Source organism: Nerophis ophidion, linkage group LG02 (genome assembly GCF_033978795.1).
Source record: "Nerophis ophidion isolate RoL-2023_Sa linkage group LG02, RoL_Noph_v1.0, whole genome shotgun sequence".
Lineage (NCBI taxonomy): Eukaryota > Metazoa > Chordata > Actinopteri > Syngnathiformes > Syngnathidae > Nerophis > Nerophis ophidion.
In genome coordinates, this window is record NC_084612.1 from 20685321 (window position 1) to 20704219 (window position 18899).

Below are 18899 nucleotides of genomic sequence, written 5' to 3' on the forward strand. Positions count from 1 at the left end.
AAATATAATATTTACATAATAAAAATCAACTACAGGCTTCCCAAATGCTGTAATAAATTAAGCATGATGAGTTGACTTGAAACAGTTTAATGTTGCACTTTTTATACTGTATGTAGAAGAAAAGTTTTGTCATTTTATTTAATCTGAGCAACTCGTTGAGGCAGTTTAGTGTGGATTAACATGGGCAGAATCATAGTGTTACCAATGTTAAAAGGATAAAGCCATTGTTTACAAATTTGGTAAATAAGTAACCAAAAAATTAATATTTAGTTGTTTTCTTACTGTACCGATAGTGAACTGAACCGTGACCTCTAAACCGAGGTACGTACCGAACCGAAATTTTTGTGTACCGTTACACCCCTAATATATATATATATATATATATATATATATATATATATATATATATATATATTACCACGAACAAGTCGGTACAGTATGAATGGACATAAATAGCCTATTTTTTGCGCACTATTGGCTGCTGATGCACCAAAATTCGATGTGGACGTAACTTTACGGATATCCATGGACAGCGATCTATAAAATGTGCAAATTTTAGGAGGACCGTGGTAAGGAGAGATTTTGTCAGGGTCATCGAGGGACAGGAGCCTCTTAACTATATTAACACCAGACTAGATTTGTTGCTAGTCATTTTTAATAAATAAAAAAAAAGTCTCCAAGTTTCTACAACACTTGAACTATAAACAAAGTACATTGTGCAACAATTTAAAATATAACAAAATGGCATAATATAAAAACATATGCCAATACTAATGAATACCACATTTTTCTTTAAAATCTAGGTACAGTATACATTTTTTTTAGCCTTTTTAAAAAAAATCATAAAGCAAATAATATGATTACATCATCGTAACCACGCCACCCCTGCCACCCCTGCCACAGGTATCTTGGCTATCTAGGTGAAACCCTACTTGATTTCACTAACATATGATCACAAGTTTTTACTGGTTACAGACCACACATCACAACCAAGGAGAAAACAAAACTTTCACTGGCGGAGGTAATCAAATCAGGTTAATCAAAGAGAATTGGAAACATAAGCAGGAAAGAAATGACTATATGCTTATCAAGACAAAGAAAGTTGGCGAACACGACACCCAATCAGTCCGTAAGTGGTCCACTGCTGCTACTAATGAGAATGATTGGAACAGACAGGAAAGGGTGCTTTGTCACCTCAGTGATTGTTTTTGACGTTACTTACATGAAATCTCAAAGGAGCTAAGCTTAGGGTGGTTGGAATCAGTCGATATTGATATGTTGAAAACACTGTTGATGTCACGCATTAATGTCACATTGCTATTATGTGAGATGTGAAGACAATAAAAGCTTATTTTTGTTTAAATATTATTATTTTATATTTATTTTTCTTTCATTTTCTGTAGTGAAGAACATGTTACGATCTGCAAACGTTTCGGATTCATGAAGTGGGTGCATATAGAGCAGGGTTTCCCCTTATAATGTATTTGAATGTGGTGTGCCGCCACAGCATTGTGATTACTGCCACACCTTGAAAATAAGGTTTGTTTGTTTTTACTTGAAAACAAATTAAAAGTATTATAATATGTTGTAGCCCCCAGAAGAAATCACAAAGTCTGACGCTATATTTAACTTTTATTGCCAATCTTACGAAAAAAAACGGCACAACGCAACAAGTTTTACCTACCGTGCAAACATTATCGTTTCGTGAGTCTGCACTTATCCGGACACACAACAACACTTCCTCATCCTCCGCCAATCATCTTTCAGACACCGACGGTGTGTATGCGACCATGGGTAAAACTGACATCAAATCCAAACACACACTAACATAAAACATTAAAATTAGCTGGTTGCTACAGTATGAATTTATATATATATATGTGTATATATATATATATATATATATATATATATATATATATATATATATATATATATATATATATATATATATATATATATATATATAGCCTAATATTTTCGCACTATTCACAAGTGATGTAGCCAAAACGTGACCACGGGAAAAATATTTTGATAATCAAAAATTGCCCTACCAAAGCCAGATGTAAACAAAACACACTCCATTGTGACTGTCTCAGTGTTATCAGCATGTGAATGTGGACCTGATTTTTGTATACATTGTAGATATACCCGCTGACAGCTATCTACAAAATGTGCAAATATTAAGAGGACAGAGAGTCCAACCAGAGCAACAGAGCCAAGCAAATGGGACGTCATGCTCCCTGCAGCTCGCCTCTTTCGTCAGCGACATCGAGGGACAGCGGTCGTCGTGTCTTAACACAAGTACATTTTGCAATAAGGCCAGAAGATGCTAAAATTGTGGTTAGTTGTTTTTAATTTTTTTAAAGTCATTGAAAGTCTGGAAACACTTGAAGAAATCTCAACAAAGTACATTGTACAAAAAGCAGCAACAATTGAAAATATGGCAAAACGATAACAAATACACAGGTACATGTTAATACTATTTTATAACAACAGATGTTTATAATGAATGTATACATTTTTTGAGACCTTTTAATAGAAATCATGTCATAATAGCAAATTATGCAAATTACTTGATGACGTCATGGGGACCATGCACCCATCACCACAGGTATTCTTGGCAGTTTTGGGGAAACCATGTACAGTATTTTGGACCAAACCAAAAGCCTGACCAAGCAAACACTTTCAAGTTTTCAAACAGAACACTAACACCAGTGTTACAGACATAGCTTTGGACAGCTATTTTGGGGGCCTGTGTAAACTTTGACATGTGAAGTGAAGTGTGAAGTTAATTACATCTATATAGCTCTTTTTCTCTAGTGATTCAATATCTAAGTTACAATTAAACCAGCGTGGATAGCACAGGGAGCAGGTGGGTAAAGTGTCTTGCCCAAGCACACAACGGCAGTGACTAGGATGGCGGAAGTGGGGATCGAACCTGGAACCCTCAAGTTGCTGGCACGGCCACTCTACCAACCAAGCTATACCGGAGCAGGAACCAGAGAGGTTATGGCCAGTTAAAAAACACTAAAAACTGAAATAATCTATTCCAGGAAGAAACTGTTTCCCAAAGTGTATACCTGTCTTATGCTAAACACCTTTGGGGCGGCATAGCTCGGTTGGTAGAGTGGCCGTGCCAGCAACTTGAGGGTTGCAGGTTCGATTCCTGCTTGTGCCGTCCTAGTTACTGCCGTTGTGTCCTTGGGCAAGACACTTTAGCCACCTGCTCCCAGTGCCACCCACACTGGTTTAAATGTAACTTAGATATTGGGTGTCACTATGTAAAGCGCTTTGAGTCACTTGAGAAAACCGCTATATAAATATAATTCACTTCACACTATATTATGAAAAACCTACTTTTCTTACATGTTGGCACCTGTTTTTGTGTATTTGGATCTCCATAACCCCCCAAAATTAGAATTTAAACCATGGAGGAAGGGCTGCACGATATGCTGGTATTATAATAAAAACTGGTATATTTTAGAAAGCGGTATATATTTCAGACAATACCGCCATACTGGTATCTTTTGATGCGCCTTTGTTACGGCTGTTTGCTCTTCTCTGCGTCTGCCCGGTGAAGCACAGGGCATCCTCTTTGGCTCACCTCCACGCCTTCAGTGTTTATGGATGCTTCTTTCTGAAGCACCATGACGCGCTGAGCATCAAACTTTTTTTTAAATGACAAGGAGCTGCTGGGCTTCACGGTGGAAGAGGGGTTAGTGTGTCTGCCTCACAATACGAAGGTCTTGCAGTCCTGAGTTCAATCCCAGGCTCAGGATCTTTCTGTGTGGAGTTTGCATGTTCTCCCCGTGAATGCATGGGTTCCCTGTGGGTACTCCGGCTTCCTCCCACCTCCAAAGACATGCACCTGGGGATAGGTTGATTGGCAACACTAAATTGGCCCTAGTGTGTGAATGTGAGTGTGAATGTTGTCTGTCTGTGTTGGCCCTGCGATGAGGTAGCGACTTGTCAAGGGTGTACACCGCCTTACGCCTGATTGTAGCTGAGATAGGCGCCAGCGCCCCGCGCGACCCCAAAAGAGAATAAGCAGTCGAAAATGGATGGATGGAAGGAGCTGCTGACTTTTTGACTCTGGAAGAGCAATGTCTTGGACAGCAACTGCATTTGGCAATTGGTGAGTGACTACAGCTTTATTTAAACATATTCCAATTTGCTCTCCTTGTAATGACTTTATCGCTTATCACATCCGTTGTTCACTTCTGTTAGCAACTTAGCACAGAAGCTAATGATAGCTCTTATCTGCATCCAATGTTTAACTAAAACCCAGTTTAAAAGCGGCTGAGAAGTAGTTTTAAAGCCAGTGGTTTTTACAGCAGTGAGCAAGTAGAGCTCTGTCTATCCCGCGCACAAGCGTGAGGATATACACCTAACATTCATAAACAAAATGAACGGAATTTGCTGTGACATAGCAACGGCCAATTTGTTAATTTTTAAAGAATAAAATACACATTACGTTACTACTTACAACAAAAGTAATCTGACTGCTCTCGGAAATGGTTATCTAGCCGTAAAACACTGAGGCAATCTTAAACACTGGATTAGCAACATTATTTTTATCTGTTTTAATATACACACACACACTCACACACACACACAAATATATATATGTATTTATTTATTTATTAGGTGTGTGGGAAAAAATCGATTCGAATTAGAGTCGCGATTCTCACGTTGTGCGATTCTGAATCGATTCTCTTTTTTTTTTTTTTTTAAATCAATTTTTTTTATTATTTATTTTTATCTTTTTTTTTTAATCAATTCAACAAAACAATACACAGCAATACCATAACAATGCAATCCAATTCCAAAACCAAGCCTGACCCAGCAACATTCAGAACTGCAATAAACAGAGCAACTGAGAAACACAAACACGACACAGAACAAACCAAAATTAGTGAAAAGAGAATTAATATTGTCAACAACAGTATCAATATTAGTTATAATTTCAGCATAGCAGTGATTAAAAAACCCTCGTTGACATTATCATTAGACATTTATAAAAAAAACAAAAAAACAAAAAAAACAATAGTGTCACAGTGGCTTACACTTAAATACTTGTATAGCGCTTTTCTACCTTCAAGGTACTCAAAGCGCTTTGACACAACTTCCACATTTACCCATTCACACACTGATGGAGGGAGCTGCCATGCAAGGCGCTAACCAGCACCATTTAGGAGCAAGGGTGCATAGTCTTGTTCAAGGACACTACGGACGATAGGAGGTTGGTACTAGGTGGGGATTGAACCAGGGACCCTTGGGTTGCGCACGGCCACTCTTCCACTGCGTCACACTGTCCCAGTACCAGTGTTGTAAAACTTCATAGGTGAGGGTGAAGTTGTACAACTTCACCCTCACCTATGAACCCACGCCACGAAACCAACCAAAAAAAGAGCAGAAAACGAAACAACATCATCTGGTACAATCCACCATTCAGCAAAAACGTCTCAACCAATATCGGCCACAAGTTCCTCACTCTGATCGACAAACACTTCCTCAAAGGCAACACCCTAAGAAAAATATTCAACAGGAACAACATTAAATTGAGCTACAGCTGTACGAATAACATAAAACAAATCATTTCAAACCACAACAAAGCAATTGCAAAAGGACTGCCCACCCCCAGACTAAACGACTCTGAAACCAATAAGGAATGTAACTGTCGCAAGAAACCTGATTGCCCTCTCAACGGAGGGTGCTTACAAACATCAGTCGTTTACCAAGCAAAGGTAACACGCAAGGACATTAACACATCCGACACGTACGTATGATTAAACGAAGGAGCGTTTAAAACCAGATGGAATAATCACAAGGCCTCCTTTAGAAACCAAACTTTGCGGAATTCTACAGAACTCAGCAAGCACATTTGGAACCTCAAAGACAATAATGTTGAACATTCAATAATATGGCAAATTCGTGCATCCAGCACACCTTATAACAGTGGTTATAAAAGATGCAACCTATGCTTAAAAGAGAAAATATTTATTATATATCATCCAGATCTATCATCCCTCAACAAGCGCAGTGAAATCATTTCAACATGCCGCCACAGACGGAAACACCTCCTAGGTAACACATGAGCCAATCACCACACCCTCCGCCTGCCTGTACCCACCCACTCTGTTCCCTATATAAACCATTGTATGTGAATGCTTCCATTAAAATCTCCTGATGATTGAGGGAACCCCTCATGAAACAGTTCTGTAGAGATGAAGTAGTCTTGTGATTTTTCCCACACCTACATATACATACACATATACATACACATATATATATATATATATATATATATATATATATATATATATATATATATATATATATATATAAACCCTGTTTCCATATGAGTTGGGAAATTGTGTTAGAGGTAAATATAAACGGAATACAATGATTTGCAAATCCTTTTCAACCCATATTCAATTGAATGCACTACAAAGACAATACATTTGATGTTTAAACTCATAAACCATTTTTTTTTTTGCAAATAATAATTAACTTAGAATTTCATGGCTGCAACAGGTGCCAAAGTAGTTGGGAAAGGGCATCTTCACCACTGTGTTACATCACATTTTCTTTTAACAACACTCAATAAACGTTTGGGAACTGAGGAAACTATTTGTTGAAACTTTGAAAGTGGAATTCTTTACCATTCTTGTTTGATGTACAGCTTAAGTTGTTCAACAGTCCAGGGTCTTGTTGTCGTGTTTTGCGCTTCATAATGCGCCACACATTTTCGATGGGAGACAGGTCTAGACTGCAGGCGGGCCAGGAAAGTACCAGCACTCTTTTACTACGAAGCAACGCTGTTGTAACAAATGGCTTGGCATTGTTTTGCTGAAATAAGCAGGGGCGTCCATGAAAACGTTGCTTGGATGACAACATATGTCGCTCCAAAACCTGTATGGACCATTCAGCATTAATGGTGCCTTCACAAATGTGTAAGTTACCCATGCCTTGGGCACTAATGCACCCCCATACCATCACAGAAGCCGGCTTTTGAACCTTGCGCCTATAACAATCCGAATGGTTATTTTCCTCTTTGTTCCGGAGGACACCACGTCCACAGTTTCCAAATACAATTTGAAATGTGGACTCGTCAGACCACAGAACACTTTTCCACATCTTAGATGAGCTCGGGCCCAGCGAAGCCGGCGGCGTTCCTTTGTGTTGTTGATAAATGGCTTTGGCTTAGCATAGTAGAGTTTTAGATGTAGCGACCAACTGTAGTTAATGACAGTGGTTTTATGAAGTGTTCCTAAACCCATGTGGTGATATCCGTTACACACTGATGTCGGTTTTTGATGCAGTAACGCCTGAAGGATTTCTCCAGATTCTCTGAACCTTTTGATGATTATACGGACCGTAGATGGTAAATTCCTTGCAATTGCTCGTTGAGAAATGTTCTAAAACTGTTCGACAATTTGGCTGCCCAATCACAGCATGAATGCAAACTTTTTTGGCCCACCCCCAGAGCGAGTATTTGTAAATTGAGCTGTTTCCATTTCATACCCTGTGGGCCTCATATTAAAGTTACTATTAATAATTTCTTAAGTTGTGTTGTGATCCAAAACAATATTGCCAATGCAAAATTGTCTGTTTTCATTAATTATGCATAAGGATGAAGACACTAATTTTTGCGTTTTATATGTATTGCCTGGTCATGCCTGCTCAGTGGCCTTGTGGTTAGAGTGTCCGCCCTGAAATCGGGAGGTTATGAGTTCAAACCCCGACCAAGTCATACCAAAGACTAAAAAACTTACATCCCTACTCAGCATCAGGGGTTGGAATTGGGGCTTAAATCACCAAAATAATTCCCGAGAGCGGCCACTGCTGCTGCTCACTGCTCTCCCTACCCCCCAGGGGGTGATACAAGGGGATAAGTCAAATGCAGAGGGTAATTTCACCACACCTAGTGTTAGGGCTGGGCGATATATTGATATACTCGATATCTCGCGGGTTTGTCTCTGTGCGATATAGAAAATGACTATATCGTGATATTTGAGTATACATTCTCACGCAAGTGCTTTTAGCTGCGGGCATCACACTGCATGCGTTTCCCACTCTTTCTTGTCTCTCCTTCTCACAGAGACTTAAAACAAGCGCACCTTCTTACACATGTCTCGTGTGAAACGTCACACGCTCCCGCGGAGCAGACATGTAGCGACATGGTAACGTTAGCTGTGATGCTAACAGTGAGGTGCGGGTGGTAATACGAGAGAGAGAAGTTGCGAATCTGGTAACCAATGGAGAAAAAAATTAATTCCCAAGAAAAACAGCACGGGATCCATCGTCCGGCTTTGGTTTGGATTTTTAAGCGGGAAAATGTTCAATATTTATGTGGCCAAAGCGTTGCTGCAAAAAGGAGCAGCACTACTAATGTAGCATCATTAGAAAAGTCACTCGCTAGAGAATGAAGAGTGCTTGACACTCCGCATGTCGACATCTCCGTTCGGTGCCACACCAACAAAATGCCGAAGCAACTATCTCCAGATCAACACCGTATGAAAAAAAAAAAAGTCCACAACATAAGGAAATAACGTCCACAGGAACCTATTATGCAGCTAATTTTTATTTGACAGTTATTGAAATATCTTGTGTGAAATCATTCAAAAAAGTGCACTTTATTTGTTTTAAACTATTGCAGTGTACAAAAAGTACACTTTAACTTAGTGTTGTTTTGATATGTCATCTTAGTGACATCATGCACAAAAGTGTACTTATAGCTTGTTTTAAAATGTCTCTGACAATCTTGCACTTTCTGTTTTGGAAATGACATGAATGTGCCACTGCTTAGTAACTGTTTAATAAATACACCTTTGGTAAATTTAATTAGTTGTGATTTCCCTCTCTGCATGAAAGTTTAAAAATTAGTATATATTAATGCAGTATGAAGCCCTACCTAGTGTGTGTGTGAATATCAGTGCTACTTGAATCTTTTTCATCTCTATTAGCAGGCGCTCGAGCGCTATCCGTTTCTGTAACTGTCACCTTCACACATGAAACATTTTTGCCACTGTTACTTGTGTTAGGCTTAAATATTTTGTTGAATATTCTTCGGTCAAATTCAGTTAAAACGACTTTTTTATCGCAAATGACTGCGCTGTGTGTCATTACTAATATTATTGGAAAAAATAGGAACTGAAGTCATGAAAATCATTATTTTTTTAGCCCTGACTCATGAATTGGTCAACCAAGAAAAAATCCTAGAGCCATCCATCCAACCATTTTCTACCACTTGTCTCTTTTGGGGTCGCGGTGGGTGCTGGAGCCTATCTCAGCTGCACTTGGGCGGAAGGCGGGGTACACCCTGGACAAATCGCCACCTCATCACAGGGCCAACACAGATAGACAACATTCACACTCACATTCACACACTAGGGTCAATTTAGTGTTGCCAACCTAGAGCCCTCCTTGCTATTTTGTAGTCAACCAAGGCTTGGTTTTTAAGTTATGTCAGCCAAATAATATCAAAGTCAACAAGACTTTATTTTAGCCAATGTTGGTATTGGGCTGTTGCAATACATAATGAATAATGTGAATTTTCTGAATGTGTGTTATTCAGGTATGGGAATGAAGATTTACAAAATCAGCTAAAAATGTTTTATTCCTAAAACACCGATTTGCGGAAGGCCACACAGCGGCCGCACCGGAGTGCACGTAGGGGGGTCTGGGGGTATGCCCCCCCAGAAAAATTTTGAAATCTATGTTACCTTAGGATGCATTTCCGGCTATTTCGAGTCAAAATCTAACAATATTCTCCTGACCAAAATTTCATATTTATTAGCCAATATTTTCATAGAAATGTATCATGTGATGAAATTTATGTATACAAGTTTACAAATATATCAAATTCTTGCACACTTTTGGATTATAAACAAAAATAGGCCTACAAATGGATTAACCAGAATTCTTCTCCGTAAACTCACTTTACTTAGATGCCTTGCCGATTTCGCGTGGTCAAAGAGTGCCACCTTTCCCCGAGATCCATTGTTTACAATGTCCTTGCAATATAAGCACTGAGCATGTCCTGGTTCATCGCACTTTGCAATGAAATTGCTGATCAGTTCGTCTACTTCTATGATATTGTTGTTAATTTTCACCTTCAGTTTGATAGATATATCGAGCCATGCCCAGTTCCACTTGTTTCTCATGCCCTTATCGATATCTTTCGCTAATGAAGCATTCCTATCTTGAATAAGCTTAACCATGTCTGAAACTGTTTTGTCAATAAAGAAACGTGTTAATCGAGAGCTACTGTGTTTTCTTTCCAGATTAGTCGCTGATAAACACAATATAAACAGAATACGAGTTCAGAAACAATCACAATAATTGAGGATCAGGGACTAGATATTGTCGGCAAATGACGCGTGCAGACGCCTATAACGGGCAACGTCATTGGTTGATGTTGTCAGCTGATAGTAGAGCTAGCCATTCTGGTGCCTTCACACATTGGCATTATATTGTTCGCGGGAATTCTCTGCCTTGTACTGACTGATAACTAGGTCAACGCAGAGACAAAACACCACGAGTACTTAACTCCCCTATAATTTTCTCCCCATATTTAAATTCACAGAAATGACCCTGGTGGCGCCAAAATCGGCGGAATTCCACGGATCCGCGGAAATATCCCAACCCTGGTTATTAAAAATGCTATATCCATCCATCCATTTTCTACCACTTATTCCCTTTGGGGTTGCGGGGGGTGCTGGTGCCTATGTCAGCTACAATCGGGCGGAAGGCGGGTTACACCCTGGACAAGTCGCCCCTCATCGCAGGGCCAACACAGAAAGACAGACAACATTCACACTCACATTCACAGACACTAGGGCCAATTTAGTGTTGCCAACCTAAAGCCCTCCTGGTATTTTGTTGTCAACCAAGGCTTTGTTTTTAAGTTATGCTAGCCAAATAATATCAAAGTCAACAAGACTTCATTTTAGCCAACGTTAGTAATGGCGTGTTGCAATACATAATAATGAAAAATGTGAATTTTCTGAATGTGTTATTTTAAATGCTATATCCATCCATCCATTTTTTACGGCTCAAGGGGTGCGCTGGAGCCTATCTCAGCTACAATCGGACGGAAGGCGGGTGTACACCCTGGACAAGTCTCCACCTCATCAGAGGGCCAACACAGATAGACAACATTCACACTCACATTCACACACTAGGGCCAACTTAGTGTTGCCAACCTAGAGCCCTCCCTGCTATTTTGTTGTCAACCAAGGCTTTGTTTTTAAAGGCCTACTGAAACCCACTACTACCGACCACGCAGTCTGATAGTTTATATATCAATGATAAAATATTAACATTGCAACACATGCCAATACGGTGTTTTTAGTTTACTAAATTGCAATTTTAAATTTCCCGGGAGTTTCTTCTTGAAAACGTCGCGTAATAATTACACAGTATTTTGGAGATCTGTGTTGCTGAATCCTATGCAATTTGTTCAATTAATATTGGTGAAGTCAAAGTAGAAAGATGGAGTTGGGAAGCTTTAGCCTTTAGTCACACAAACAACATGGTGATTCCTTGTTTAAAATTCACGGAGGTGAAACTTTACTATGGATCACAGCAAACATTGATCCCGACCGAATGTCAACCAGCAGGTTTCGGTGAGAAAATTGTGGTAAAAAGTCGCTTCCTACCGGAGATCAGCTGAGGTAGTGCCGTTCATAAAGCTGCCGTCGACTTCCCTGAGACACTGTGCGTCAACACACCCGTGGACACACACCTTCGACTATCAGGTACTGTTAAACTCACTAAAACACTAGCAACACAATAGAAAGATAAGGGATTTCCCAAAATTATCCGTGTAAATGTGTCTAAAAACATCTGAATCCGTCCCACTGCAATCGCATTTTTTTTTTTTCTAGTCCTTCGCTATCAATATCCTTAAACACGAACCTTTCATCCTCGCTCAAATGAATGGGTAAATGGTCGTTTTCTCGGTCCGAATAGCTGTTTTTGTTGGAGGCTCCCATTTAAAACAATGTGAAGATGTGAGGAGCCATCAACATGTGACATCATCGTCTGAGACTTCCGGTAGAGGCAGGGCTTTTCTGTTAGCAAGCAAAAGTTGCGAACTTTATCGTGGATGTTCTCTACTAAATCCTTTCAGCAAAAATATGGCAATATCGCGAAATGATAAAGTATGACACATAGAATGGACCTGCTATCCCCGTTTAAATTAGAAAATCTCATTTAAGTAGGCCTTTAAGTTATGCTAGCCAAATAATATCAAAGTCAACGAGACTTCATTTTAGCCAACGTTAGTAAAGGGGTGTTGGAATACATAATAATGAATAATGTTAATTTTCTGAATGTGTCTTATTAAAAATGCTATACTAACCACAAAATAACACTTCTGTGGTGCATTCACAAACAAAAACAGTGTCAGAATCATGCCGCTTCCCAGTACAGCACACAAAATAGACAATAAATCAGGTTGAAGTGAGGGGGTTGATACACGAACGACTTTATAGTCATGGTCGAACAAACCCTCTCCCAAGTTTTTGCTAACACTTTTACCATCCCATGTTACTAGCGCTCTTGCTTCTGCCACATTAGCTGGATTATCCGCTCCCGTCAGGGGGGACGTGAAGGAGGCCAGCAGGGGTTAGCTCGCAGCTAATGCTCCAAAACAATAAGGAGGGGAGGAGGACGGGGGCTCATAACGAGCTCATCCCAGCTTGAGCTGCTACCGCTAATGGCTAAAACGGCTAAGCTAACCGTCGACAGTGAAGGTAAAACAAGAAAATGACATGAGGTTTTCGCTCTTACCCCCAGAAGCCGCACGGACAACGCGGGGGTACGACGTTGACGTTACTCGGGGGCTTGCTGCCCTCGCTCCCCGTGTCCCCCATGACGGTCTGCCGTGGTGAGGCTCTCCGTGTAGCAGCAGGTGAATCCGGGGATGGAAACTAGGGCCTTTAACTCGCCGCGTTAGGACAAGATGCGAAGATTTCCTTAGAATATCCACAACGCACCAGCCGAGGAGCAGTTTGCCGACACGGGCGGCCACAAAGTCCAGTGGATTAAAACAGCCTAAAGGGAGAGTGAAACATCGGAGCCGTCAAAGCCGATGACGGACGGAACCACCGGGGATTCCTGGGCCGATCAGCTGGAGAGAGGACTGAACCACTGCGAGGGATGCGGGGAAGTATTGAGGGCAAACCAGGCGGCTAAATGCTCTACCGACGACATTAAACCACGAAAGTGGATTTAAAATACGCATTGGTTATTAACGCTTAGAATGAATAAGTACACACTTAAACACCTCAGAAAGAGCATCGGGCTTTTTCGTCAACTTGGTATGATCCATGCAAAACCTACAAAGAGGAACCCCATAGCTTTGAAGGGTATTTAAAAAACTAACTTTACTCTAGTACCCAAACTGGGCAAACGTTTTAGCAGTGAGTTTAATTTGGTGTTTCACTCCATTATTCATGTATACATGTGTCTATTTGAAAATAAAAACAATACTCATTTTGTTTTCAAACTACTGTACTTGTCCCCTAGAACAGTGGTTCTCAACATTTTTTCAGTGATGTACCCCCTGTGAATTTTGTTTTAATTCAAGTACCCCCTAATCAGAGCAAAGCATTTTTGGTTGAAAAAAGAGATAAAGAAGTAAAATACAGCACTATGTCATCAGTTTCTGATTTATTAAATTGTATAACAGTGCACAATATTGCTCATTTGTAGTGGTCTTTCTTGAACTATTTGAAAAAAAATTTTTAAAAATAACTAAAAACGTGTTGAAAAATAAACAATTGATTCAATTATAAATGCAGAGAAGTAGAAGTAATCAGTATTTATGGAACATGTCCACAAAAAATCTAGCTGTCAACACTGAATATTGCATTGTTGTATTTCTTTTCACAGTTTATGAACTTACATTCATATTTTGTTGAAGTGTTATTCAATAATTATATTTATAAAGGATTTTTTAATTGTTGCTATTTTTAGAATATTTAAAAAAAATCTCACGTACCCCTTGGCATACCTTCAAGTACCCCCATTTGAGAACCACTGCTCTAGTACCCAATCAATCAATCAATCAATGTTTATTTATATAGCCCCAAATCACAAATGTCTCAAAGGACTGCACAAATCATTACGACTACAACATCCTCGGAAGAACCCACAAAGGGCAAGGAAAACTCACACCCAGTGGGCAGGGAGAATTCACATCCAGTGGGACGCCAGTGACAATGCTGACTAAGAGAAACCTTGGAGAGGACCTCAGATGTGGGCAACCCCCCCCCCCCCCCACCCCCCCCCCCCTCTAGGGGACCGAAAGCAATGGATGTGGAGCGGGTCCAACATGATACTGTGAAAGTTCAATCCATAGTGGCTCCAACACAGCCGCGAGAGTTCAGTTCAAAGCGGATCCAAGACAGCAGCGAGAGTCCCGTCCACAGGAGACCATCTCAAGCGGAAGCGGGTCAGCAGCGTAGAGATGGTACCCAAACTGGGCAAACGTTTTAACAGTGAGTTTAATTTGGTGTTTCACTCCATTATACATGTATACATGTGTCTATTTGAAAATAAAAACAATACTCATTTTGTTTTCAAACATAGTCTTTGGTATGACTCTGCCGGGGTTTGAACTCATTGTCAGAATCATAAGTTTCATGTATTTAGGCATGAGCTTGCGCACAGTTTTGGAAGCCCCTGAATGCTGTGTTTTGGGATCTTTTTTTATGTGTATTTATGTGGTCCTCCTCGTACATTCTGTGTAAGCCAGCCTCCTTTGTCTTTGCTGAACGATCGCAGACAGCTGCCTGAAGTTTCCCATGTCTAATACTTCTCCGCCTGCTCTGTTGTCTATAATATAATTACTTCCATCTTTGTTTGTCCACAACATTTTACACAGGGTGTTTTGTCAAGGTGCTAAACTTCGGCGGAAAACGAAGGTTTGAGAAAACACAAGATTAGGTAGAGCAAAGTATTATTTTCATCTTATCTTGGCACACGCATATCACTGACATGCAACATGTATTAAGATAAAAGCCGGTGAAAGCAGTGTTTTATGCTGCTCCATATCGACTGGAGAATGGGCAGGTGTTTATAATTTACAGTACATGTATCTTCCCGAAACATAATGCACTGACTCTCTATATTTTAACCTCTCGAAGAATCACGCAGTGATATTATTTATTGTAACTACTTTTTAAAAATCCACTTAAACGTGTGTTTTTATATGTGTGTATGTTTTGTGTTTTTCTGCAAAGACAAATTACTGTCAATTTTTTTTTTGAGAGGATTAATAAAATGTATCTAACGTTTAAGAAGTTTATTTTTAACCATGTCTGGAAACATAGATATATATTCAAATGCAAAAGATAAATTCTGATACTTTTGAAAGGGTGTGTCGTAGAGTCTTTCACTTACATCTAAGGGAAAGACTCCGCACATGAACTGTTTTCAGACAGACAGAAAAGTGTGTTTTTTTTAATGTGATTGTGGAGCAAAATTTTCACCAAAGCATGTCTAATATAACCTGACTCTCGCCAGATCCTTGTAGTTCGCTGAGCTCCACACAAAGATCTGGGCTCGAGGGCATTGAAAACTCCTTCAAGATAGCAAATAACAATAAACCAATCAGGATCGGCGGGCGGGATTTCATAGGTTTGACGTAGCGCCAAAGCGACTGTTTGATTCAAACGACATTGGCGACACGCAGCGAGGAGTCGTGTGATTGCATTCCGTCACTTGACATCTTTCCCAGAAGTGAAAATTAGTGGTGGTCAACCAAGCCATGGTGGCTGTTGTACAGCAAGCAGCGCGCGACCTATATGAATACAAAAGAGGCTTGAATCTTCCTGCAAAAAGCAGATACGAGAGAAACGTCTAACTATGCAATGGAATAGATCAAGATAATACTTAAATGGGAAATAACCGTTAAAAGTACATCAAACAAACTTTTAACAAAGTTGTTACTGCAACCACCTGCATTCTTGGACTCTGCTCCCTTACACCTCACTCGTCATTTTTGATAACCTCTCGAGGAACTCTGAAGAAGCGGTTATCGATTCCGCGATATGAACGACTCGTACAGCCGAAAACAACACAAGCATAGGGCAGTTTTTCTTCGAGAACGGCTAAATGGCGCTTAGTAACCAGTGAGAACAGAGCTGGCTTGACCAGCACGCATATTTAATGTGTTCGGTCTTGAGCCAGATGTGGAATCAGTAAAATCCAAGCAATTGCAAGAAAGTTTTTTTTTTATATACAGTATATATACTGTATGAAAAAACAAACATCATTAAAAAATGCCGGCAGACATCAAAACACATCAATTGATTTTTATTTTTTTTGGACAGTCCATACATGTTGACACACATTTGCAGGACTGCGCTGCCGCAAGATCACTTCCTTTTTCACAGCTATATCAGACATAGTAGATATATAATAGTATATACAACAGAACCTAATATGCAACACTTAAAGTCTTGATAAATCACACTGCATATGCTAATTAATCGTTGTGGAGGGGGGCTTGGTCTGCGGGTCTACCGCAGAGCGGGTTGTGTAAGCACCGGCGTCGAAGCACAGCTGGCAGGTGATTGGATTACCCAGCTGGGACTGATCGTCCAATCAACTGCCATGCTTGTCAGCAGCAGAGGGGCCGACACACAGTTGTTGGCGTTGGAGTTGCTAAAGAGAGAAGGAAGACCAGAGAGACTGAAAAGTCACAGAGCGGAAACTGAAAAGTTGGGTGTGTTTTTCTTTGTGTGTGTGCGCTGCCAAATAAAAAGACATTGTTAACCCCAAACGTCCGGGCTATCGTGGGGGTTTTGTCAGCATCGGTTGAACTTCCACAATCATGTTTTACATTTATTCGTAGTTTACTTTTATATTTAGTTATACTCTTTTAGGCTCACACAATCATTGATGGCATGTCTGCAAAGCTACCAAGTTGTCATCTGTTAAACGTGATACTCCCTACTACCTTAAAAATTGGTGGTGGGTATTACAGCAACCTCCTGCATTCTTGGACTTTGCTCCCTTACACCCCACACGCCCTTTTTGATAACCTCTCGAGGAACTCTGAAGAACCGGTTATCGATTCTGCGATATGAACGACTCGTACAGCCGAAAACAACACAAGCATAGGGCAGTTTTTCTTAGAGAACGGCTAAATGGCGCTTAGTAACCATTGAGAACAAAGCTGGCTTGACCAGCACACATATTTAATGTGTTGGACTTGAGCCGGATGTGACATCAGTAAAATCCAAGCAATTGCAAGAAAGTTTTTTTCTTCAATATGTGCAGCTGTACGCTTACAATCACTGTTTGGCCCATTGCTCACTGGCACATTTTCACTTTTTCCCTTGGAGGCAAAATGTTTGGACACCCCTGACCTAGACCATAAGGAAGTGTGCCAAATATTATAATGATCAGATATCCCCTTTAACGTTATGGTTTGTTTCAAGATGTTCTTTTTCTGTTGTGCAAGATGGTGGTTCTGGCCAGGGGCGCTGTATTAGGGGGGGAAGTTAGGACAAATCCAAAGTCCCTTAACTGACAAATTTAGAATTGTTGTGCATAACAACAGCTGACTAAAAGAGGCCCAATGTGATTTTTTTATTAAATGACATCTAAAGACATGCATCTGGGGATAGGCTGATTGTCAACACTAAATTAACCCTAGTGTGTGGATGCTTGTCTTTCTATCTGTTTTGTCCACGGTGTACCCTGCCTTTTGGCCAAATGAAGCTTAGATAGGCTCAAACCCCCGCGCGACCATGATATTGACAAGCAGTAGAAAATGGATGGGACCCAGAATTTCCGGCACTAAGTTACTAATGTAAAAGTGTCTCGAGGAGAGAAGTGTCAAGTGTGCCTAAGCCCGGCAAGGGTTGCCAAATGTGAGTGTGTTATCAAGTAATCAGAGTAAGGTCCTGGAGTTGTTAATGTGACTTTTAGTTTTTTTAGTTTGGTTTTGTGCTTTCTGTCTGCAGGGAAGAACATATGTGCTGAACAGAGCTAACTGCGTGTTTGTTTGGTACAAGGAGATTCCATAGAGGATTGCACTCATCTCACTTTCAGTCTTGCTACAGGCTGTAATCCAATACTTACAATAGACCTAAATCATGTTTTCTTCGCAGATTCATAACTTTTAAGCTCCTTTGACACTTTTCGACTTCAATCCTGCATACTCTATGTTGTTCAAAACAACCAAATGGTCAGTCAGTCAGTGCATCATACAGCGACTGTTGGTTCTAGTTACAGACATCAGTTTGCACCTCTCTGTGGAGAAGTGCTTACTGCTTTTCCCTCCTCACAGCCTGAGTCCAGCCTCGGGCTCAGTGGTCCTCTAGAGACTTTCTCAACACCACTTCAAAGAGGCCTCTCCTCCCCTTATACACTGCATAACCCCCCTCTCTTTTTCTCGCTACTATCCCATGCAGCAATAAACACCAGAAGTTTAGGAATTAATTAGACCCTGGATCAAATACAGGTTAGACATCCTGCACCCTCAAGATCTATGGATCTGTATATGGATTAAAAGTCTTTGGGCACAGCTTTTCAATCTATCAATTATTCAGTTTGGGAATCCCCTTTTTCTGTTACAAGTACACAGACTTCCACCCAATGACAAAAATGTGGTGTCCTCTTGACCTTTCGGTCAAAAGAGGAGAATGAAGATAGTACGTTAGACGTACTCTAGGCTGGAGTTGTCAGTGATCAGGGCCTGGAACAGTTAGGAGGACAGGACAGTTATTATAATCAGGACCTTTAGATAATTGCCAGGGTTTCCCCTACATGTAATTTATGGTGGCGGATGGCCGCAGCATGATAAGGGCCGCCACATCTTCCAAATATATATATTTTCGTCAAATAAAAACATTTTTTTTAATGAAAAC

The 18899-nt window shown here is 40.3% G+C and overlaps 1 protein-coding gene across 2 annotated transcripts in view; it reads right to left on the bottom strand.

Moving 5' to 3' along the window:
* LOC133537662 (AN1-type zinc finger protein 3-like) overlaps nt 1-13180 on the bottom strand; it is a 46488-nt gene extending 33308 nt beyond the window's left edge. Inside the window, exon 1 of one of the 2 annotated variants that reach the window (XM_061878800.1) lies at nt 12805-13180. In XM_061878800.1, coding sequence (XP_061734784.1) covers nt 12805-12887 — 83 coding nt within the window. In that variant the 5' untranslated portion in view covers nt 12888-13180. The remainder of the gene's footprint in view (nt 1-12804) is intronic. The other variant, XM_061878799.1, reaches the window with a different exon arrangement.
* Between the last annotated feature and the right edge of the window lie 5719 nt (nt 13181-18899).